At 43.0% G+C, this 25,421-nt stretch overlaps 1 protein-coding gene across 5 annotated transcripts in view; it reads left to right on the top strand.

Moving 5' to 3' along the window:
• The window catches only part of CRIM1 (cysteine rich transmembrane BMP regulator 1), a 217,198-nt gene that overhangs the window by 78,067 nt on the left and 113,710 nt on the right, over window positions 1–25,421 (top strand). For 4 of the 5 annotated variants that reach the window (XM_027113394.1, XM_027113395.1, XM_027113397.1 and 1 more), the window contains 2 exons: window positions 18,363–18,605; window positions 19,661–19,781. In XM_027113394.1, the coding sequence (XP_026969195.1) occupies window positions 18,363–18,605; window positions 19,661–19,781 (364 nt within the window). The remainder of the gene's footprint in view (window positions 1–18,362; window positions 18,606–19,660; window positions 19,782–25,421) is intronic. The other variant, XM_027113398.1, reaches the window with a different exon arrangement.

Here is a 25,421-nt window from a genome sequence, read left to right as displayed (position 1 = left end):
ACGAACAATTTCTAGAAATACCTCAGTGAGTCTACTGGCCAGTGTGTAAGACTGCACTTTCTGGGGCACCTGTAATCTGTGGCATCGTGCACCAATTAGAGTGTTTGCAAAGACCTTGGGAACGCTCTTGTGGAAATTCTGAGTCTACTATATTTCCATCTGTTTTTTTATAGGAGGCCCAGTCATGATACGGTGACTAAACAGCCTTTTTAAATTACACCGTTAATCTTGCAGGTCAACTGCGATGTTCTTAAATCTCTTGTTGTTGAAGCCTTTAAGATCAGGTAAAACTCCTAGCATATATTAGTAGTCACTTGTATCAAACACTGGCTGTGTTTTTTAAAAGAATATCTGGCTGATCAGATTCTTCTAGCCTCCTAGGAGGAAATCATCTTGAATAGGGAGGGCAATAAAATGGTGCCTCTCCAAGTAGACCTGGAAATTGGGGCAATAGTCTCCCTAGATCCTGGAGGTCCAAGATTGGGCGTCAAGTCAGGGAGAAAGGTAGCATCTTACTCTGTTGCTGAAAAATACTTAGAATAGAAATTCACGTACTGCAAGCCCACAAGCTCCCAGTATCCCTACAGTAAATTTGTGGGATTACCTCCCCTCCTTGTTCATATCCAGTCTCCTTCCAAGGCAAGTTTTTAAACTCTCAGTTATAGCATGGACAAAGGATAGTATTGACATAAACCCTGAATTTTAAAAAGTGGCTTTCCTAGGGATAAGAATAGCTGTGACTTCTAAACAGGAAATTAGTAAGGAAAAGAAGAGGAGAAAAGGGGAGGGAATAGAGAAGCTGGCTCTGGCCTCGTTGCTCGACAAAGGATCCACGGTGCTGTGACAAGACTGGGCAGGCAGAAGCATAAGACGGAGTCTCAGTATCGTGGGATGTGCATCAGTAGGATTTCACCAGGAGCAGATGTCCAGATAAGTCTGGTCGATCACAAAACCAGGGAGCAGAACAAGAGCAGAGAAGCACTGTTGAAAATGTGAGGAAGCCATGGCAGCCTAAAGGGATTTTACAGACGGAAGAGCTTCCAGAGGTGGAGGCTACACCAGGCCAAGGCCCTGGAAGTGATCTCTAGCTTCCACGTGAGGCTTTCTACCATCTCTAATGCGAGACACCCTGTCTCGTATCACCAGCTCCTCTGGTCTTAGAGTTTCCACTTTTTTTCTGGCTGGGCCTCATCTTCTGAATGAGCTGGGGGAAATTGCCAGAGTTCTAAGTTTCCTAGGGATTAGATTGTTACAGAGAAGTCCCTGTGGTATAGAGGCACTAGGGTGTTCCTCACGGGAGCCAGCTCCGTCCAGGGCCCAGTCCCAAGGCCGTTAGTGTGCGTGCAGCTTGTCCTCGTAGTCCATCTTGGCAGGCCTGCCATCCCTCCCATTCCCAGCATATTTGTTCTCTGTGTCTCGGGGGGCGAGGCTCTGCCTGTGTGGCTGTGTAGCCTATCAGCACCTGGGTGGTGGACAGCGGCCCAGCCACCCTGTGACCAGAGTTGCTCTTCTGGCCTTTCTTAGCCATCCCACTTACAAAGGTTACTTTTGGTTTGGTTTGATTTGTATATTTAGCTGAGTTCATGATGAAGTTTTGTGATCAGACTTTTAAAAATTAATTATTTATTTATTTATTTTTGGCTGTGTTGGGTCTTCATTGCTGCATGTGGGCTTCTTCTGGTTGCGGTGAGCAGGGGCCACTCTTCGTTGCAGTGCGCAGGCTTCTCATTGCGGTGGCTTCTCTTGTTGCGGAGCACGGGCTCCAGGCGCACGGGCTTCAGTAGCTGAGACACGCGAACTCAGTAGCTGTGGCTCGCGGGCTCTAGAGCGCAGGCTCAGTAGTTGTGGCACATGGGCTCAGGTGCTCTGTGGCCTGTGGGATCTTCCCAGACCAGGGCTCGAACCTATGTCCCCTGCATTGGCAGGCAGATTCTTAACCAATGCGCCACCAGGGAAGTCCCTGTGATCAGATTTTTAATCTGGAATCTAAGCAGTCTTAAGTGTTGTGGAAGAGATGAATATCAGACTGCAGACTGAAGGATGAGGAAGCTAGGATGATGATTGTGTGTCTTGGTGGAGCCAGTGTGGGATTCCCCAGTAGACCTGGCTTCTGGCCCTTCCAGGTCGAGTGACCTGGGCAAGTCGCTTGGCTTCTCCAGGCCACTGTTTTCTCTACTTAACTCTAAGAATTTCTGATGAAGAAAACTTTTCTTCTCCTTTGGCAAGTAAGTCCTGTGGATAAAACCATTCCCATGGAATGTAAATTGATACAGCCACTATGGAGAACAGTATGGAGGTTCCTTAAAAAACTAAAAATAAAACTACCACATGACGCAGCAATCCCACTACTGGGCATATACCCTGAGAAAACCATAATTCAAAAAGAGTCATGTACCACAGTGTTCATTGCAGCACTATTTACAATAGCCAGGACATGGAAGCAACCTAAGTGTCCATCAACAGATGAATGGATAAAGAAGATGTGGCACATATATACAATGGAATATTACTCAGCCATAAAAAGAAACGAAATTGAGTTATTTGTAGTGAGTTGGATGGACCTAGAGAGTGTCATACAGAGTGAAGTAAGTCAGAAAGAGAAAAACAAATACCGTATGCTAACACATATATATGGAATCTAAAAAAAAAAAAAAAAGGTTCTGAAGAACCTAGGGGCAGGACAGGAATAAAGATGCAGACGTAGAGAATGGACTTGAGGACACAGGGAGGGGGAAGGGTAAGTTGGGACAAAGTGAGAGAGTGGCATGGACATATACACACTACCAAATGTAAAATAGATAGCTAGTGGGAAGCAGCCGCATAGCACAGGGAGATCAGCTCAGTGCTTTGTGACCACCTAGAGGGGTGGGATAGGGAGGGTGGGAGGGAGACGCAAGAGGGAGGAGATATGGGGATATATGTATATGTATAGCTGATTCACTTTGTTATAAAGCAGAAACTAACACACCCTTGTAAAGTAATTATACTCCAATAAAGATGTAAAAAAAAAACAAACAACATTCCCGTGTTTTTATGCAAGAACGAGCCTATTGATTCCTCCATCAATTAAACCTTCAAATCTCCAATCCATCTTTTTTTTCATACCTTAGTTGTAGAAAGGATTAGATTGATTTGTTGAAAATTCTGAGTTATAGAACATTGCAAAAGAAGCCCAGGCTTTCTGCTTAAAGTTTATATGTATGGAAAATCTAGGCTCACTGATAGCTAAGGGGTTTCTATTTATATATATCTCCTTGCTCTTATTAAAATATACAACTTACTGCAGTGTGTTATACATGGTAGTTGATTATTAAATATTTGTGGATTTGCTGAATGAATAAGAACGTTCCTGGTACTTTTAACACCTAGATGTGGATCTTTGGTAAGAAGCTCATGTATTGCTTATTTGAGTGTTTCCCAAGTGATTTTTCAGAATGCTTTTTTTTACTTTCATTCTTCAAGGGGCAAGACACTTCCCTTGTTTATACAGTTTACTTTCATTGGAAACTTATTGTTGAGGTTTCTCGTTGTCCTCATGTCCATGTGTCCATTCCCCTGTTCTCCCACAGATATACAATTTTAACTAGAGATATGGCCACCCAGAATAAAGACTACATTTCCAGACTCCCTTGCAGGTAGGTGTGGCATGTGACTAAGTCCTGGCCACATAAAGGGAGCAGAAGCAATAATATAACTTCTCACATTATGCCCTTTAGGGTTGTGACTCCCTTCCACTTTCTTCTCTTCCCACTGGTGGGAAGACTCTTTGGACAAGGGCTAACACAGCAGGTTTTGAAGAGCCAAAAAATAAAAGGAACTTAGGTCCTGAGCAACTTTGTGGAGCACGGGCCCCATAATACACGTAAACTTAAATTGCATGGCACTCTTATTCCTAATTGCCACAAATTCCCAATTACTGGAGTGTGAATTTGTGAGAGTTGCTGCATCATAAACTGCTGTGTCCCCTATAATTCGTTCTGCTGAGTCTTATTAATGGAATCATTGTGTTCTGTGTTGTATTTGAAAATATTTGGAAATAAGCTGTGTCCCTGAAAGGTGGGAGCAGCCCCAGCACTAAGCACAGTGTTCACTTTGGCAGCAGCCCTACCCTCTCTTCCCATCCAACATATAGGCCTGAGCAGTGTGTCTGCTCTCTCCACGAGCGGCTGTCTGAATTCTGCCTCAGACCTGAGATGGTAGCTCCATGCGGGTTGCCATTTAATATGGAAGAGGGTGAGATTGGCTAGGACCTCTGTTGTTCAGATCCATCAAGTCCATCTAGTGTATGTCACTATCTTCTTGTACCTAAAGCCAGCTCTACCACATGTCTATATAGAGACAGCCAGAGACAAAGGTAGAGAAATAGCTTGGCCTAGGGGCAGGAGAAAGGGCGGCTGAGCTTACGGGAGACTAAAATTTCCAAACAGATGTGATCTAAAGCAGCGGTACCCAGAGAGCAGCATCAGTAAACTGTGAATTTGTTAGAAATATACATCCCTGGGCCCCAACCCATGTGAACTAAATCAGCAGCTCTGGAGATGAGGTTCACAGTCTGTGCTTTCAAAAGCCCTCTAGCAGGGCTTCCCTGGTGGCGCAGTGGTTGAGAGTGTGCCTGCCAGTGCAGGGGACTTGGGTTCGTGCCCCGGTACGGGAAGATCCCACATGCCGTGGAGCAGCTGAGCCCGTGAGCCATGGCCGCTGAGCCTGCGCGTCCAGAGCCTGTGCTCCGCAACGGGAGAGGCCGCGGCAGTGAGAGGCCCGCGTACCACAAAAAAAAAAAAAAAAAGCCCTCTAGCATGTTCAAGTGAGAATCAGGGGTCTAAAGGGTGTTGAAAAGCTGAGAGCGGTAGTTACAATGGCTGTATCCCAATGAGAGTTACCAGGTCCAAAAAAAGCGTGGCTAGAGGAAAAGGACCAGGTGGGGAATGAGGTGAGGAAGCATTCTCTTAAGAGAGAGGAGTAAAACTAAGCTGGGATTCATGTGATGCTCCTGTAAGGGGTCTAAATACCGTACGTACATCCTGAGTTTGGTACCAGGAGCCCATCTGGCCTCCTGCTTCTGGTTCAGGAGTATCATTAGCCAGATGTGCAGAAGTGCCTTTGTATCACCCTATGTACAAACTGTGCTTCTTAAATCGCCGGTATTTTTGAAGTGGAAAAAGGTCCTATAAACCCATGCTGACTGCAATGAATAGGGAAGGCTCTTCAGTCACTTACCTCTCAGCCTGGCAGGCTGAGCCCCACCTTAGCCTGGAAGAGGTTTTGAGCCAAGACCTAAGCCCTTTAATGGCTATGAAGAAAAAAAAGTAGAATTTCCATGTAAGGGCTACCAAGAATATAAGTGCCTATTTAATAAATTATTTTTTGAAATGCCTTTTCCATTTTGGTAGTTGAAGTTGGAAAAATGTTTGGAGTACTATAATTATCATTTCTGGGAAAAAATACACACTGCAGTATTTTTGTTTTTGCTGCAGGTCAAGTTGTAGTTCAGGATGGAAAGTAAACACGTCCCTTTGCTCAGCTGCAGCTCACATATTTGTAGTCTCCGGGTGCCCTCTCAGCGGTTGCAGTGGATGAGGGTTTACGCCATGGGTACACAAAGGATACAAAGACAGCATAGAAACGTGGGGCCCTCTCAGGGGCTCGGCCTGGCGCATATCTGATTAGAAAGTTGGTGCTGGAGCCGAAGGAACGGTCAGAAAGGTGGAGAAGCCTTCAGAGAAAGTCATGGGAAGGGAGTGAGGCTGTTCAGAGAGGTGCTGGCCATCAAAGGTGGTCTGCAAGGAAGAGGCAGTTTCTCACCCGGGAGGGCCTTCCTTCATGGTACAGGGGTAAATGTCAGGAGGCCTTTGTTTGGGCGAGGCACTCATTACCATATATATGCCATCCCGTCAATCTGGTAGCTTTGTAGGCAGGCCCATCACACATCCTGAATGCAGAAATAGCTGGGAAGACTCTCCAGGGAAAACTACCTGAATAAGGTAGCTTCCTTCCTTCTCTCCAGAGTGAGGACTGGTCTCTCAAAAAGCAGCATTTTAAAAAAAGGAATTAAAGTAAATGGAAGCTGACAGAGAAACGGCACTTGAGCACAACTTTTAGCGTAGTAGGGTGACGATGTGTGCTGGGCATGTTAAGATATGTATGTGATATAGGGCATATTTGTGTGTGTTTCATAGTCATCTTTTTTAAAATTTATTTTATGTATTTATTTTTGGCTGTGTTGGTTCCTCGTTGCTGTGTGCGGGCTTTCTCTAGTTGTGGAGGGCGGGGGCTACTCTTCGTTGCGGTGCGCGGGCTTCTTATTGCGGTGGCTTCTCTTGTGCGGAGCACGGGCTCTAGGCGCGTGGGCTTCAGCAGTTGTGGCTCGTGGGCTCAGTAGTTGTGGCTCGTGGGCTCTAGAGCTCAGGCTCAGTAGCTGTGGCACACTGGCTCAGTTGCTCTGCGGCATGTGGGATCTTCCTGGACCAGGGCTTGAACCCCTGTCCCCTGCATTGGCAGGCGGATTCTTAACCACTGCACCACCAGGGAAGCCCCTCATAGTCATCTTTACCTTTGTCAATAATAGCAAACATTTAATGATCAGATCTGTGTTCATTATGCCCAGTTCCCATGTTGGGCATTAGGTTTAAAACAAACTGAGAAGGAAAGTGAACTAACAAGAGGGCCTGTGAGTGTCCTCTGTGTGTGTGTGTGTGTGTGTGTGTGTGTGTGTGTGTGTGTATGTTTATACACATACACATATACATATAAAATACGTGAAATATTCTTTTACATTTATATAATATTTTGTATATGAAAGAATGTGTATATTCTTTTAGTCTCCAAACAGACTTGTAGAATAAGTATTTTTATGCCCTGTTTAACACAATGGTATACTGAGTATTCTGAGGTCTGACTCAAAGCACAGACTTTTTCTAATAATTAATGATGGTGATGATAAGAACTACTATCACTTGGGCACTTAGATGTACCAGGCACGGGGCTACTTGCAATATTTATTATCTCACTTGACACGTAAAACAACCCTGAGGCAATTATGACCCAGAGAGGTCAAAAAACTTGCCTGAGATCACACAGCTAGCTGTAGAAGAGCCAAGATTTGAGCATAGTTCTTTCTGGCTCTCAAATCTTTGTGGTAAACCAGTAGGTATACTGACCGCCATGTAAGAGAGATAAAAAGCAACCACTGTTAAATGACACGTAAGTGTTACAAACAAGTAGTTTATCTTTAGCAAGACAGAAATAAGAAAGGGAGGAAGGGGAAGAAAAAAATAAATGGCCAAAATATTTTTTCACAACTCTCTTTCTGTAATTTTAGCCACACGTTCCCCCCCCCCATAATGTGCAGACCCTCATGAGAACTACCAGTTAGTTGAACAGTAAGAGAGCCTGCTGTTCTTTATTTGCACTGCGACTGTCAGCAAAGACAGAGCAGCAGCCGTGTTCTGCAGACTCTACCCGTCCTTTATTCATCTGCCTTTTATTGTTGATCATTTTAACTGCATAAGTGTAGTCACTTCGAGGAAACTTTGAAGACGTTAGGTCAGCACATAATATTTTTTTGGGTCCTTCTGGAGACTTGAGATCCATATGCCACCTCTGGGACTCAGAAAGTTATTGACAGTATTACTGACAGAACCCCTGGTTTACTGTTCTTTCTTTTTTAAATCATATAAGATCACATTTCCTACTATATTGCTAAAACTCTACAGTGGTAACAAATACTGGAGTTCTAAAAGAAAAAGACTGGTCCCTCCTTTAATGTAACAATCATTTGTTGGTCTTTCTTAGCTGAGCAGAAGCCAAGAGCCCCTGGAACCTGACTGCACAGGAAGGGCTCACAGGGCTTCTGGCTGGAGTATGTTCATAAGTCACCCACAGGGACCAGCCCCTCATTTTACAGATGAGGAACACCAGACCCTTCATTTCACCTCTTTCACATCTGACATTTTAGTACATTTTCTTATATCCATGTCACGATTAAAGAAAGTAACAACCAAGTTAGTAGCAGTATCCTTTCCTCTGTGGAGGAAAACTTGAAGTATGGAAAGTGACCCACCCAAAGACACAGACTCATTCAGCACAATAGAGGCTTTGTTTGTGTTCTATAATGGATGTTGCCTTCCGTTTAAACGCTACCCTAGGGAATGCTTCATTTCTAATGTTTATGCCTCTATGACATTTTCAAGCTGTTACGAAGATTCCTCTTAAGATGTTGCTGAACTGACTATACAAACTTTAGTTCATTTAAGTCTTCATCATCAGTCATTTGTCCCATTCTTTAATAATTTTCATTCTTTTTTTTTTTTTTGACTGAGTTGGGTTTTCATTGCTGTGTGCCGGCTTTCTCTAGTTGCGGCGAGCAGGGACTACTCTTCGTTGCAGTGCACGGGGTTATTATTGCAGTGGCTTCTCTTGTTGCAGAGCACAGGCTCTAGGCACGCGGGCTTCAGTAGTTGTGGCACTCAGGCTCAGTAGTTGTGGCTCGCGGGCTCTGGAGCACAGGCTCAGTAGTTGTGGCACATGGACTTAGTTGCTCTGCGGCATGTGGGATCTTCCCGGACCAGGGCTCGAACCCGCATCCCCTGCATTGGCAGGCGGATTCTTAACCGCTGTGCCACCAGAGAAGTCCCTTCACTCATTTTTTGTGGGCTTGTGTTTATGGCAAGGAGGGGACACGAGGTTTTCAGAGAAGGCTATAGTTTATTAGGTAAAATTAATCTTTTTGAAACCAATCTTCAGGTCTTTTACATTTATCCAAACTATCCTTAGGCCTTACTTTATTGCCAGATTAAAAAAAAATAAATTCATTGTTACATATTGAAAACTTGTTACCGTGTATGAAGACATGAATATAGTTATTTGAATGTCAAATCCTTCTGGGAGTAAACTGAATACATGTTCCTGGTGTGAATTAACAGATGATGAGATAAAATGTCTCTGGACTCAAAATTCTAATAAACTTTCATAAGTCAGGATTTTAAATCCTGGAGGATGCACACAGGTCTCGTTTGGGAGCTAATCTCTCTCCCACTCCCTACTTCCTCTACCCCAGCACCTACCAGAGGCAGATGCTGGACACCCCTTTCAGCTTTTCTCATTTCTCCCAGGAAGATTCCAGAGAACTTGTTGATTCAGATGTCCTAAGATTTAAAGCGGCTTCCGATCCCCTGGGAGTATAGGGGACTGCGGGGGTGGCGGGTGGCTAGAACAGTGAATAAACCCTTACTGTACATTGGAGTCATCAGGGAGACTTTAAGATACTGATGCTGGGGTCCCACTTCTAGTAATTCTGATTTAATTGGTCTGGGATGTATTCTGAGCTTTTGAACTTTTAAAGTTCCTCAGGGGATTCTAATGCGCTGCCAGGGTTGAGAATCAAAATTCTAGCATTGTGGTTCTCAAATGATAGTATGCATGAAAAATCTCCCGGAGGATTTGTTCAAGCACAGACTCCTGGGCCCCACCCTCAGAGTTTCTGATTCTGCAGGTCTGATGTGGGCCTTCGAGTTGCCTCTCTAGCAGGTTCCCAGGAAATGGCTGATGTGCTGGTCCACGGACTGCTGTTTGAGAACCACCAACCTAGAGCAGTTTGTCTCATCTGGGAATCTTGCTAAAATGCAGATTCTGATTCAGTAGGCTTGGCATGGGGTCTACGCTTCTGCAGCTCCAACAGGCTCCCGGCGGATACTGATGCTGATGCGGCCAGTCCAGCAAAGCTCTAATGGAAAGCATTGTTTCAACCCAATTCAGTAACATCCTGCCTAGAAAAGATGTGTGGTCTGTGAGATTCCTGGAGGTACCATGGGCTCAGCATACAGCTTGGACCACTTGGAGGCAGGCAGAGATCTGGAGGGCTTAGTGCTGCTTTGGCATTTGGCCAGCTGCCGTTTGCCAGGATATTTGAACATGCCCCTGGTGAAGCTCTGTTGTCAGTAGAGAACTTCATTGTAAAGATTCCCATTTTGCTTGAAGGAGTAACACAGTTGTCCTCAACCCCAGTCACACAATAGAATCACCTAGGGAGCTATAGAAACAGATATTAATTCCCAGGCTCCTTCCCCAGAAATTCTGCTATAATTGATTGGAGGTGGAATCCAGACAGTGGCATTCTTAAAAGCTTTGTAAGTGATCCTAAACACACAGCCAGGGTTGAGAACCACTGAGTTCAAGGATCGCATGTTGTGGTCTTACAGGTCATTTAATTATTTTTCTTTATATTGGGCTAATTTATATCCCACTCTGGTACAAACTAACTATTAGGTTTTTGAAAACAATTTAATGTGACATGTTTAACAAACCACCAGGGAAAGGCTCTATGTAGATGCCATCACTGTTAAATCCTAAATTCAGAGTAAAAGAAAGTGCTGGGAAAGTACAGCTGGTGTTTCCGAACAAGCTGAAATATGAAATATTTCTGGGACTGCATCAACAAGCCTAATTTTTTCCCCTCGGGGTTATGGTTGTGTGGAACAAGTCTTCACCACGAAGCTTGCCAAAAAAGGTTATGATAAAATCATGGAATGTGAATGAAAAGAATTCACAGTGTAACTTTAAAGGAGTCAGCCTCTAAATTTAAAAATGCAGGGATGACATGTGTCTTGCACTTGTAGTAGAAGTCTTCAGAACCAAATAGTGCTGGGTATAAGAGAGCGCCTCCTTTACGTTTGTATGGCCAAGAAGCAAATGAGATGGGGAGGATGGCCAACCAGAAAGTGATGAGGACACAGCCGAAGACCCTGAACCTCTTTATCTTTGCAAATGACTTTATAAAAAATTTGTTTTTGTCTGCGTTGGGTCTTCGTTGCTGTGCGCAGGCTTTCTCTAGTTGTGGAGAGTGGGGGCTACTTTTTGTTGCGGCGTGCAGGCTTCTCATTGCTGTGCCGTCACTTCTTGCAGAGCATGGGCTCTAGGCGCGTGGGCTTCAGTAGTCGCAGCACACGGGCTCAGCAGTTGTGGCTCACAGGCTCTAGAGCACAGGCTCAGTAGTTGTGGTACACGGGCTTAGTTGCTCCGCAGCATGTGGGACCTTCCCGGGCCAGGGCTCGAACCCGTGCCCCCTGTATTGGCAAGCCGATTTTTCACCTCTATGCCACCAGGGAAGTCCCTGCAAATGACTTTTGCATTCTATACTTGAGCAAAATGTAGCCATTGACTCAACATACAAATACCAGGAAAGCTGAAGTTACTTTTGCTCTTGGCATTGTGGACTAGTGTGAAGTTCGTGCTTTGGAGGCTCTGCCACTTACTTTGTGACCTTGGCCAAGTTTCTTAGTCTCTCTGTTCCTGTCTCATCTGCCAAGTAGCAATGCCGATTTCGTCTCTTTCGCACAGGGGTGGGAAGGGGTGTGAGCACGAGGTGAGGCGTGGCACCTCACGGAGAAGCTGCCTAGCTGGTAGATATTCCTTCACTGCTCTAGCATGATCATGAGAATTGAATCCTTAATAAGAAACACCATCCAGCAAAATGTTTTTCTTATAAGTCTTTACTGGTTTTTACCTGTGAATTATACTAATTCAGATTTCTTCTTAACAATCATGAGACAAATATTTTCTGTGTGGCGAGTAGGTTTGTTCTTGCGTCGGAGACTTTATTCTTGCTGTTTCCTGCATCTGGGATACCCTTGCCCTGCAGTTTGCCTGCCTTCCCCCTTATTTCATTCAGGTCTCCGTGCAGGTGCCATGTCCTCAGGAGAGACCTGCGTCACCCACCTGGCCAGTGCATTACAGTCGTATTGTCAATTCTGCTTCAAAGAATTTGTCGCCGTCTGGCATTATGCTGTGTAGTTCTTTGTTTATTATGTTACTCCTCTAGAATGGTAAATCCAAGAAGGCAAGCAAGGACTTTGTTTTATTCCCTGCTCCAGGCCCTGTGCCTAGAATCCTTGGCACATGGAACTCATTCAGTAGATATGTGCTGAATGAATGGGTGAAGGAAGGATTCATAGATTGCATCTCAGCTGGTACCATGAGGTGTGTCTCCCAGGACCACCTAGTGGCCACTGTGATACCCTAGGCTGATGCCATAGCTACTGCAAGACTTCAGATTCTAAAGGAGTGAGGTTTTAAAGGAGGGAGATTACCAGAGTAAGGTATGGGGAAAACAGTGATCCCAGACTCTTCTCCTCTTAACTCTATGTTCTATCTGCTAAATTCTGTGATATTAGTTCTAATCCAAATTTGAGTTCCCTTAAAATAGCTCCATAGTTGGAACTCCCGAGAATTGTCTCAGAATGATGATGGGTTGCCTGTGTGCATGTATATGTATACGTGAGAATTGGGATAGATTTCAGCAAAGCACAGAGTACCCAGCAGCACTGACTTTGTATTTGCCTTTCTAAATTTACTGGTCCATTTTACGTGGCCTGTTTTTCCATTAATAAGTGTGCAGCATATCTACTGTTATTATTTTTTTAAATTTATTTTTGCGGTACGCGGGCCTCTCACTGTTATGGCCTCTCCCGTTGCAGAGCACAGGCTCCAGACGCGCAGGCTCAGCGGCCATGGCTCACGGGCCTAGCCGCTCCGCGGCATGTGGGATCCTCCCAGACTGGGGCACGAACCCGTGTCCCCTGCATCGGCAGGCGGACTCTCAACCACTGTGCCACCAGGGAAGCCCTGCTGTTATTTTTAAATGGCCATTTTAAGAGGTTTTGAAAGAGGAAGAATGCTTCAGTGTCAGATATGGGAGGCTCTACAGAAATTAAATAGCTAGAATGAGAATCTGGCAGTCTAATTTTTCTTTTTTTTTTCTTTTTCCATTTAGTAGTTTTTCATTCGTCTTTGGTTTTCTTTAAATCTGTGTTTAAAGCAGAAAACCCTTGAATGCATTTGCTGCTTGTAGATCATGATTTTACTTTTCCTGTTGACATATGGACCTGGAAAAAGTCTACAACTGGCCAAGATGCAGGTTAAAGTGACTAGGATTGATACAGACTTGCCATTATTATTGTAAAGTCCCTTTAATACTGGGTGACCCTGTCAATATTTTGAGGCTAACCTCTTAAAGAGAGATAATTAATATGATGAAACTAGCTTATTTCCCTTAATTACCTCTGTTGCAAGTGATCCTGTCACTTTAGTCTTTCTATATCTGGGGCAGTTGTTTTTTGTTTTTGTTTTTTTTTTTTAAGATGCCAGTTGCAAAGGGGCAACCAGACTGAAGAGGTTGTTAATTAAGTTAAGTACTATATATAGACTTGTTAGACATCATAGGGAAAGAGTAAGGAGAGGCTTCTCTTCAAATGGATAAAATTTAAAATTCAGAGGTAATGTCAGAAAAGCCTTCTAAATGATAGAAAATATATGGTGTGTCTGTAGTTTTCTCCTTATTTTCTCCATGGAAGAGAGATGGAGTAGAGACACAGATGAATAAATGAAGTCGACTGCAAGAATTATTTAGAAACAGGCTGAGAAAGAAGGTTTTAGAAAAACAATTCCTGATGCTATGGTAACCATAGTTGGGTTCAAGTGACAGGCTGATGATGGGGGAAGGGAAGGATGCTGGGTGAGTGTTCTAGATTATCTGTTGAAAAGTGAATAGAGGGTAGAATGAAGAGGAGAATAAAGCTAAGACACTTAACGATTACAAAATAAAAAAAAAGATTTAGATCTTAGAAATCTAAATTCTTTGAAAGCATCACTTTACAATTTGCCAAGTCAGTATAACAGGCTTGAATCTTCTGCCTGCTAGTCATGAACTTAACAACACATCCTGGAAAAATTAAAGTAAAAACTGTTAGAAATATGAGGAGAAGTTGCTGGTTCATAGTGGGAGATTTTTTATAGATCCTTCTTGGAAATCAGGTAAAAAATGTAAGATGTAAGTGAGCTGAATGTCATAATTAAGCTTGATTTAATAGATTTGCAAGTTTGGATTCAATAAACAGAGAATACATGTCCTTTCCAAATACTTGTGTATTCAAAAAGTTGGCCATAGGCCACATGTACATACACGCATGCCAAAAAAACAAAAACAAAAGATAAACTCAAGAAATTAACAGAAGTAGAAAATTGTATAGCCTACATTTTCTGGCAACAGGGCAGTGAAACTATAAACTGAAAAGGAAAGCCAAGGAGAAAGAAAGGAAAAAGGAAAGCCATGCAGAAATTTATTAGCGCTGTCCTAAAAAGTCCTTAGTTAAAGAAGAGATCAAAACTGAATTAGAAATGAGTTACATTGAGAGTAGGACGTATCAAAAATTAGAATATAACCAAAGCAATATTTGGCTAAAGTATTAAAATCATAATTAAAGTTATTCACACTTCTGAGAAAGTGAACTAAGCATCAATTTTAAACCTAGAGAAAAGCCAGGTAAACAATCTGAAAGACAAGGAAGAGATTCAAAAACTTGAGAGAACCCATGAACACATAAACCACAAAAAAGAAAGCTTGCTCCATAAAGCCTGAAATGAATTTGTAACTCTAGATGAATGAGGTGTTTCTTAATGTGTATATTTCTTAATATATATAAATGTTATATATATTTCTAATATATGTTAGTATAGATAATTCTAAAAAAGGTGGAACACCTGAATAATCTAATAACCAACAAAGAAATCTGTCCTTTCCTCCTTTAAAAATATACTGAGTTCAGATAGGTTCATGAATTACATGAAAACATCAAAGAATAGATAATTCCTATGGTATATGAACTGCTTCATAGCCGAGAAAGAGGTAGAATGATAAACAGGTCATTGAAAAAGTTAGTATAACTCTGGAACTAAGAACAGATGAGGCCAGCACACACACACGAAAAGAGAGAGCTCCGGGCTAATATTACTCAAGCTTATTAATCTAAAAATCTTAAAATGTTAGGAAGTCACACCCAGCTGGATCTTTAGAAAGAGGGTTTATTCTAAGAAAACGAGGCTGGTTTAAAATCTACTAATTGATTATATCAGTAAATTAAAGGGAAAGCCAATATGAATCTTGAGAAAAGTTGAAAAAGCATTTATAAGATTTAATCCTCTTATGTGGTACCTTATGTGGTACCTTATGCCACGTGTGTTACTAAGGCAGGTCTTCAGAAGTAAATAAATCTCTCAGGGCTTGAGCTGCAAAATACATATCAGTCAGTGACAATGTTGGGACTGTTAAAAGAAACTTAAAGAGCAGAATAACTAGGAAGATCTAATATGTTGGGTTTTAATGAAAACATCTTTCTTTGAAGCTTATGTTTTAAAAATCTGATTATACATACCAGATATTTTCTAGAATGAGAATGTAATAGAATGTGATACAGAATAAGTTAATTACAGCACATTAACAAGAGCAGAAATTAAGTTCTGTTTGCAGTTAAAGTCATAGCACTCTTATTAATTATGAGACCATGTGTTTGTGTTTGATAGATAAGAGATCTACTCAGTGTGCTTTACACACTCCATCACCCATACAGCCACGATTTGCTTTCTCCTCCTCAGCTCTTTGATTTGTTCTGCCCACGCTGATGGGGATCCAGGAGTGGAATTCCTCTTAATTGTGTTCTCTTCTGAAGACAGTTGCTTGGGCTTGTAATATGAAAATTGGATATATGTATCCTCTGTATATCCTGCTGCAGCCACACTGGCCTCTTGCTCCTCTTGGGACGTGCAGGAGTGCAGTAGCTGTGCCCTCTGCTGGGATGCTCTTCTCCCAAGTATCTCCATGGCCCACCCTTCACTCCTTCAAATCTGTTCAAACATCAGCTTCCCAGTGATGCCTGTTCCAACCAAATTGTTTGTTGTTTGTTTTTTAATTTATCTTTGCCTGTGTTGGGTCTTCATCGCTATGCTCAGGCTTTCTCTAGTTGCAGCGAGCAGGGGCTACTCTTCATTGCAGTTTGCGGGCTTCTCATTGCAGTGGATTCTCTTGTTGCAGAGCACAGGCTCTAGGTGCGCGGGCTTCAGTAGTTGTGGCACGCAGGCTCAGTAGTTGTGACACACGGGCTTAGTTGCTCTGTGGCATGTGGGATCTTCCCAGACCAGGGCTCGAACCTGTGTCCCCTGCATTGGCAGGTGGGTTCTTAACCACTGTGCCACCAGGGAAGTCCCCCGACCAAATTGTAACTGCCCCCCACTTCTTCCATGCACTCTAATTCCCTCTTGCTCTGTTCTGTTCCCCCACCCAGCACTTATCACCCTCTGCTACTATATAGTTTGCTTATTTATAATATTTATTGTTTATTTTATCACCCTCCAGTGCATTGTAAACTGTATAAGGGCCAGGATCTATGTTTGTTTTTCTTGTGGTGTATCCCAGGCTGCTGGAACAGCAGGCACTCAAGAAATATTTTTTAATGAATTTACTAGAACTATGAGTATGAAGGCTCTCCTGTGCTATCTTTTGATTAGACAAGAAATAGTTACACAAGGAAGATGGATGGTGAAATGAAAAATACAGCAATCAAGGTAGAAATGACCTGAGGGACACTTGATTTTGGAAATAGACCTACTTTTGTAATATAAAGAGCTAAGTGGACTGGAAGTAAGGAAGCTTGGATTCTTGCTTTAATTTTACCACTGACCTTAGACACATCGCTTGAATTCTTGGGCCTCAGGTTCTTTATCTACAAAATAGACTAAAATTTTTAGTTTAGAAGGCTGAACTAGGAGACCTCTTGCATCTAACCCTGCTTTGTGCTTCTTTGTGGATTTTACTTTAGGAAAGACAGAGCTTATGAACGTACCCCAATACGACATGGCATTATTTTCACCCAACATTTTCCGAACTCTTTCCACTCAAGGTCATGAGGCCATGATGATGTGCTTTTGGTTTATTTCAGACTTCTCTTTTCTTTTTTTTTTTTTTGCGTTTAAAAAGATATTATTTTAAAATAAAGGTATCTTTATTTTAAAAATAGTGATAAAATACGCATAATGTAAAACTTGCCATCTTCACTATATTTAAGTGAAGGCATATTAATGCCACAGTTCAGTGGCATTAAGTACATTCACATTGTTTGTGCAACCATCACCACCATCCATCTCCAGAACGTTTTTTTTTCACACACACACACTATATTTTATTTTTACAAGAGATAAATAGACTGACACCAAGCATTGTAAATGGATGACCACAACAAAAGCAACAATGATTGCAATTACCAAACACGAAACACACTCATGCTATGTCATAATATTGACATTCAGTCCAGTAATCCTCCACAGTAACAGCTCCTTTACTTTGCAGTGAAAATTGATTTGTATATTTTTTGCCTCTGAGTCCTTGTGGGATTTTTTTTTTATTCAAACAGAAAGTCACAAAAATTATAATCATCCTCATCAGTTCACTCAGTCCCATGTAATTAATTTTTTTTCATCTTGATCTTTTGTTAGCACTTGTATGAATTCATCAGTTTTCCATTAGAGTTCTGAAAATGCTTCTTCATTTGGTTCAGCACTATAGTCAGTTACCAGAAACCTGTACTTGTCAGAGTCTTTTCCATGAATTCCTTGAAGATGAAACCCTTTTATAGGAACATTTGTGCAAAAGCATCAGAGTACACCCAGAACTGTCTGTAAATGACAAAAGACTTAAAAATGACCACGGTTAAAGATTTGGTGACAGTTCATAATAATGCAATTGACAAGGGCCTAATGTGGCTATAAGTTTCTTAAAAGCTTAAACCAAGAAACTGAGCTATGGACTGGGGCTCCAGAAGCTAGGGCTTTGCTTGATTTATTTTTCTTATCTGTAAAATGGAAGTGCAGCAATAGGTTGGTGACATAATACTGTAGAAAGGAGAATGAGGTACATTTGATGGATTTCTGCTAGGGATAGAAACACACCAGATGCCATTTCGGGAAATTACATGGGAATTTGGCCTCAATATCCATCTTGCTAAAGCTTTCATATCATCTTAATCTGTTCATCTCCTCAAATTTCAGAGCTTGGAGGTCGAGTTCCTCCGTGGTGACTGTCATGCATCTTGTCTTCAGTCCCCAAAGCAGCCATTAGGTATTTGTGGGCCTGTTTTGCTGTTTAAATGTACACTGTTTTCAAAGAACGGCCCTTAAAACTCCTCTTAACTTAAAGATCTTTCCATTGGTCAGTGACTGAGTCCGGTTTTCAGAGTCTCTGTGTCACATAGGCATCTTCCCTCCGCCTTTCTTCACCTGGTCTATGTGCTGGACATGGATTGTTCAACACAAGGGAGGGGACGGGCCGATGGAGAAGGCAGCTTCCACCTCTCGCTCTGGTGTCATGAGCAGGTCACAGGAAAGATTTCCATGGGCGGCTTAGCTGTGTTTGAGGGTTCTCACCAGATTTGTCCCTCCTGTACTCTTTGTTAGTTAGTCTATCATCAGGGCTGCCTGCACTTATGGGGAAAGTGCCCCATGCTGCCCCTGGGCCTGTGCTAAACTCTTTCTCTCCCATTTAGAAGAGAAGCCAGATTGCTCCAAGGCCCGCTGTGAAGTCCAGTTCTCTCCGCGTTGTCCTGAAGACTCCGTTCTGATCGAGGGTTACGCGCCCCCCGGGGAGTGCTGCCCCCTCCCCAGCCGCTGCGTGTGCGACCCCGCGGGCTGCCTGCGGAAAGTCTGCCAGCCAGGATACCTGAACATACTTGTGTCCAAAGCCTCAGGGAAGCCGGGAGAGTGCTGTGACCTCTATGAGTGCAAACCAGGTATGCACGGGCTTGGTCCCAGCAGCCTCGCTGCTTTGCATCAGAGGGCAGCAGCAGCCAGCCTTCCCCCGCCCCCCGCCCCACCCTGGCCACTTGACAGTGGGACGCTGCAAACTTGCTACTCTGGGCTAACAGCAGCCTGGCTTCTGCCCTCCAGTCAGAGAACCAGATAATCCACTGGTACAGAAGTGCCTTCAGAGAGGGACCCTGTCTTTTTCTCTTCTTCTTTTTTCTTCCTTCAAAGTATGCTTGATGGGGGCCGTAGGGTTAAAACTTATGGTACTGCGGTTGCCTGCTTCATTCCCCCAGAGGAGGTCGTCGTCCTCATTTGCAGATATATCTGTCACTTTAAAGTATTACATTTAAAAACAATCATCATACATAAAACAGAAAGTTATTTTTAGATAAATATATGCATCAAAATGCCAGACATTTTATAATGAAATACTCAGCCCCAGTCTTCCTCCTTGCCAGCTCCCCACCATCCGTCTGTTAGCTTTATAGCATGTGCTAAGTCATCTTTGACTGTTTACTCAACTTCTTTGCCACATTTGTTTTGTAGTCATGTCCCAGCTGTTTCTGGATCTATGGTATTTCTAACATCTCTGTTCTTGTGGCTGCGTTTCTGATGTGGTCTGTGAATAGGTCTGGACTGCAGAGGTTTCCTCTTCCAAAGTTTCTAACCATGGGTCAGATTTTTTTTAACTGCTTGGTAAATGCTCAAGCCAAGCAAGTCCTTGTTCGTCTCTTGAGCTGTTTCATCAGAAATGCCTTGGGCTGGTCGTCACCATCCCCAGAACCACCACTGGTTTAACTCTCTGTCTTTCTCTGTGTCTGCATCTTAACTCTTCAGTGTCTTGTTCCCTTCTTTTCTTGAACAGAAGATTGGGGTCATATTACAGTTCTCTAACGTTGATGGAAATGAAAATGCCAGTGCTAAGACAGGATTTCCAGGAAGCAAGGAGACTACAAAAATTTGAAGAGCCAGTGTTTCGTTTGGGGACTCAAAATGCAAGGAAACGTAACGGTGAATGGTGCCTCTGTTTGCCCCCCAGTTTTCAGCGTGGACTGCAGCACTGTGGAGTGTCCCTCCGTTCAGCAGGCCGTGTGCCCCCTGGACAGCTATGAAACTCAAGTCAGACTCACGGCGGACGGTTGCTGCACCCTGCCAACAAGGTCGGTCCGTCATTCGTTTTTTACGCTTTCTCCTCTGTCCTGTGTGTTAGCATCACGAAAGGCACAGTTTCAGGCATGCCGTTTGTTTTCTCCAAGGGTCAGAGAACCCTAATATCCTCCTGTTTCTATGGAGAAATCACTGAACGGTTACTATGACTTGGTAGTTCCATGTATCGTTCCTGGGGCCAAAGTCAACTGTCCTCAGGTTAAGTCCCTAATCCTTAGAGGTTCCTCAGGTTGGGGTGCCTGTGCACTTTTGCAGGCTGCAAACTAAACAGGCACGTGTGTCCCTCCGTCTGGAGCCGGGGAGGCAGCAAGGTATCGATCCGTAGTAGGCATGTCATTTTATCCTGTGCAGTGAATCTTAACAGGTGTTTAACCATTGTTTCCAACGGGGTGAAACACTGCATGCGTCATAGAATTGCTCCCCAGGGATCCTTGACGTTTGCAATCACACATCTACCCAGACCTATAACTTGCTGAGGCAACGAGGAGTTTAAATTCCTATAATGCTTTCTGGAGGAACAAGCACATCTCTCTTTGGCTTGATGGGGAAAAAGCTGCTGTCAGTTTAGTCTTAGTAGCCGGACATCCCCTTAACCCTGCAGGGCCAGACTTACTCCAGAACGCAAGGGTCCCCAGGCCCCCCATCCTTGACAGTCTTCATAGCACCACTGTAGAGCCGGTACTTTGTGCTTTGCTTTGGGAAAGACCGTGCTTGGAATCATGGGGTTTATGTTCTATTTCCCCTGTTGAGTGCCCTCCCCTCTTCCCTACCAGGTCCTCCCCTCCATATTTCCCAGGTCACTAAGTCATGATTTTGACTAAGCCATCTCATTTCTTTGAACTTTTGCTTTACATTTAATATCCAGAGTTAACATGGTACCTTCCTTAACCCCATATCTAAGCTCTCTCTCCCTCAGTCCCTGTGCCAGGCACTTAGCATCTGTGTTTGTTGCATGAGTAATTGTGATTAAACAAATAGTTTGCTAAGGTAGGAATGTGTATGGTCTGTAGTTAAGGAAAGTATCAGTCATTTGTCCATGATTGAAGTAGACATCCAGAGTTTGTTCTGATAACTACTTTTTTCTTCTTCCTTCTCTTAAAACATGTTAATTCTTTGACATTTACTAGCCATTGTTGTGTCAGAAACCGTAGGATTCTCTCAGACATATTTTACAGGACTTGCCCTATTCTTTATAGTGCATCATAAAACAGGTGCAGAGATTTTTGTGAAGGTAATAACATACAGTGGCGTAGCACTTTCTTACGACACTCCGTTGTGATAATTTATGTGAAGATGTTTGGAAAGGGTTGAAGTATTGTGCAAACATAAGGTATTACTAATCAGTAAAGGAGGAAAATGGAGTATTACTAACAGTGACAGATGTCCCTTCAAGGTCTTCATGAAAAGGAAGGTGGCACATGATATTAAGACCACCTAATTAATCAAAACTAAGCCAGTTGTCAATTAACAAGACCTTTAGAGAGCAAAAGGGACATTTCTCAATTCACTGTTATAAATGTAATGTAGCACCATTTGTATGTAGGAGGCACAGCAGGCTATTTTTTTCACTCTAAGGGGTCGAAATGGATAGAAGCAACAGGAAGACATACTTAATTTCAATTTAAGGGAAAAAAATTTCTTACAACTAATGATGTACAGTCATGCACTGGGCTGCTTCCTGAGATAAACTGAGCTCCCTGGGGCCGGAGAGACTTCTTTCCGTCTGGATGGCCACCTTCCAGGAATGCTTAGAAGAAATGTTACCTTGGAAAGGAGGTTCAAGTAGAAGCCTTCCGTTTTTATCCCCAAGCTTCCGTGAGTCTGGTAAACATAAACCTTAGGGTGATTATTACGTATTGACCTAATTTTGACTTTGGCATTCAGAACCAAAGGATATTCAGTTAAAGGGCTCTAATGAAGAAATTGGAAGCATGGAGAAGGAAGCCATCCAAAAATCCCAGGGTAAATTATTTGCAGGGAGGGATAAGTTCTCACAGCTCTTTGGTTTCCTGTATTTTAAATAGTCAGTGACCCTTCCTCCCCTGCTGCCCCTTCTCCACATGCATCCTGTGTTCCCACCTGAACTGGATTCCCTCCATCCCCCAAGCTGTCTCGAGCTCTGGGCCTTTGCATTTGCAGTGGGCTCTTCCCTGATTGCCTTCCCCTTCTACAAACTTCTCCTCTTTCAGGACTACATTTCCTTCTCTTTGAAGTGTTTTTCAGTCTTCAGCCCCTAAAGATGACTTAGGTGTCTCTCCTCTGCTCCCTTGTAATCTAATTCCCATGTATCTCTTTTTTTTTTTTTCCCCTGTATCTCATAGCCCTTTTCATAATACATGGAAATCATTGATTTTTTTTGGTCAGTCTCTCCTACTCTCTGTGCTTCTCAGGGAAGGGAGTATTTTATAGCCTCTGGTACATAGAACAGGACTTGATATAAAATGGTAACCGACATTTATGAATGAGTGAATGAATGAATGAACAGGCCCACTATTGGCCATGATGACTTATATGTTGAGGAAGAGAAAAATTATCTTCCTGCCATTAGGTGGTAATACTACTCCTTGTCTCACTGTAAAACCCTTGCAGTTTCCCCCCAACCCCCTTCTTTATGGCCAGTTCTCAGTATTGCAGAAGTCCTCCACTCCAAGCACTGGGCTCACCTCTCAAAGCATGAGATGTCTTTATCTCTCCATTCTACCTTTTCTAATAGTATTGTTCATCCTGCAGGACTCCCAGTTAAATTCTACTTTATCCACAAGGTCTTTGTTCTTCAGCCAACACTCGTCTCACTCCCTAGGTACTCCCAACATATCCTGTCCATGTTGCCAATTAATCATATACTTCCTTGCATTGTTATGTAACTGTTAACATGGGTAAAGTCTTGTCTCACCAGCTAAAGGACATTTCTACAGGTCAGGAATTGTGTCTTCTTTCTTTTCCTCTGTGTATGCATTAATTATGAATGAATCAGTAATGCAGAATACACTCAGACTGTGACTTAACCTAGTTGAGCATATTAAATGGGTTCCCACTTATTAAGGAGGATGACAGACAGGTCATACTTTGATAAGAGAATAAAAACCCAAACAATCACGTGAAAGTGGAAATGAAAAGAAGAGAGCCTCATATGTTGTAATACTGGTAGTATTTTAAGAGAAGAAAACTACCCAACTTTATCGTTGTGTGTGATCCACGTCAAAGGTTTTCTCTTTGAGACCATGATTAGGTATAAAGAAGAGCATTTTAGAATATGCAAAGCCCTGTTATGATGACTTGACCTTTACCAGCGTATTTATAAAGAGCACTGTTAAGAAATTAGAGCCATTTGAGATCAAAACTGATTGTGTGGCGAATTCAGGGGGAAAAGCCCTTTATAGTCAGGACAGAGTAAGGTAAAATATTGGAAACTTTAGCATTAGAGGTTTACCTTAGGTGGAAGTCACAGCCCCTTTTTTGTAGGACTTATTATATTTGCACAGACTAAAAAAGGAATTTGTGGACATTCTGCCCTCATCTTAAAGAATAAATCCCTCCCTCCTTCATTACCATCCAAATGGAATTGCCATTCCCAGTGAGACTGTGTCACCCATTAAGGCCCCTGACTGCCCTGTTTGGGTGTAAGTACTTGCTCACTTGGTGAATTTTCTTTTGAGTTGCCTGTTCTCAGTTCATTTATTCATTCAGTTATTCATTCGTTCATGGAACATGAGCTGAGCTCTTCCAAGTGATAGATACTCCCCTCCAGATGTCCTTATGGTGCATGGATATCTCTTTCCACTTCCATGCCTGACAAGTACTGGTTCTCCCACCCACCTCTGCCCTTTCTAAGGATACGTTAGTCCTTCTCCCCTTGCTGAGTCTCTGTGTTTTCTTAATGGCCCATCCTTCATTGTCCCCTCTTTTGCTGTCTTTTCTCCTAAACTTCATCCTGTTTAGATATAATTCTTTGTGATAGAATTATCATTTTAAAGTCTTCCTTCCCTCAACTTGGTTTAGGTGTCCAAGCACTCTGCTAATTCTTTTCATCCTCTTCTCTTCTGTTGGTGCTAGAATATGTTGTGAGGTGTATGGCAGCTCATCATACCTTTCAGGAGATAGTGAAAAGGAATGAGACTTAGTGGCTCTGGGCCTTAAACTGGGCCTGAACCCTGCATGATGACAAAAAGGAAAAATGGGACTGTCCATGGGGCTCATGACACCTCATGGTCTTTGCAAGACCCTTTGTACATGTGTGCATGTGTGCCTGCCAGTGCCTCCATGGAAAAGGAAACTCACAAAGAGAAAGTTATGTCAAATCAAATGATGTCTTTGCAGGGAAGGAAAAACAGGAAAGTCTTTAAGTAACATCTAGGTGGCAGTAACAGTGACAGCTTAAACTTGTACCTTGCTGTTTACAAAGCATTTTTTACTTTTGCTGCCCTCATTTTGTCATCTTTCTGACTCCATGAGAAACTTATGGATATGAAAACAGAGGTTGAGAATAAGTGACTTGTGCAAGATCACAAATGTTTTTTGGTACAAGGGACAGAGCAGGTCCAAGTCTTCAGCCCAGGTTCTTTGATTCAAAGCCCTATACTCTCCAGTGCAGTTTTTTTTGTTTTTTTTTTTGTACAATGTTCTGTTGTTGTTTTTAAGTTCAGGAAATATATTAAAGAATATGAATTTATATCTCACCATCATGTTTGTTTATATCAGCATAGTACATATTAACACAATATACCCATGTTTCAGTTACACATTGCTGTGTAACAAGACACCCCCAAAAGTAGTTGCTTAAAACAATGAAGATTTATTATTTCTCATGCCTCAGTGTTTTAACTGGGAGGTTCTTCTGTAGGCTGGTGGGGCATCTGGGGCTAGATGGTCTATGGTGGCATCATTCTCACATATCTGGCTGGAAACGCCTGTCACCCCCTGTGTGGTCCTTCATCCTGGCTCCTCTGTGTGATGGCAGAAGCAAGGGAGGAAGCAGCAAAGCCTTAAAAGAGACCAAGAACTTGGAAGTCACACAGCATGACCTCCACTGCATTCTGATAGTGTAAGCAATTCACAGGGAGAGCCTTGGTTCAAAGTGTGGGGCAGTGGATTCCACCTCTTGATGGGAGAAGCTGCGAAGAATTTGTGACTTTTTTTTTTTTTGCGGTACACAGGCCTCTCACTGTTGTGGCCTCTCCCGTTGCCGAGCACAGGCTCCAGACGCGCAGGCTCAGCGGCCATGGCTCACGGGCCCAGCCGCTCCGCGGCATGTGGGATCTTCCCGGACCGGGGCACGAACCCGTGTCCCCCGCATCGGCAGGTGGACTCTCAACCACTGCGCCACCAGGGAAGCCCTGTGACCATTTTTAATCCACCATAACATACATGTCATCAAAATAGGGGCCTCCTTAGGTTTCATTTTCTAATGGTCGAACGTTGGTGGAGTGTTGCAGCTCTGTGACCTTCTTTCCAAAGACTAAATGTCCTTCTGGCCCTGGGACTCAGGGCCCTCCTTTCTCTCAGCTGCTCTGTTTCTGCTTCTCCCTTCACTTGCCAGTCAGCAGTTCACCTGGGAGTAGATAAATGATTTAGGAGCCTCTGAGCACCACCTCGACTTTAAGCATCATTTAGCCAGTCATTATTTTTAACTCCTC

Source organism: Aethalodelphis obliquidens, unplaced genomic scaffold (assembly GCF_003676395.1).
Source record: "Aethalodelphis obliquidens isolate GAN/ISIS:26980383/991018 unplaced genomic scaffold, ASM367639v1 scaffold12, whole genome shotgun sequence".
NCBI lineage: Eukaryota > Metazoa > Chordata > Mammalia > Artiodactyla > Delphinidae > Aethalodelphis > Aethalodelphis obliquidens.
Note: the sequence above shows the minus strand (reverse complement) of the source record. Positions and strands in the feature narration are given on the sequence as shown.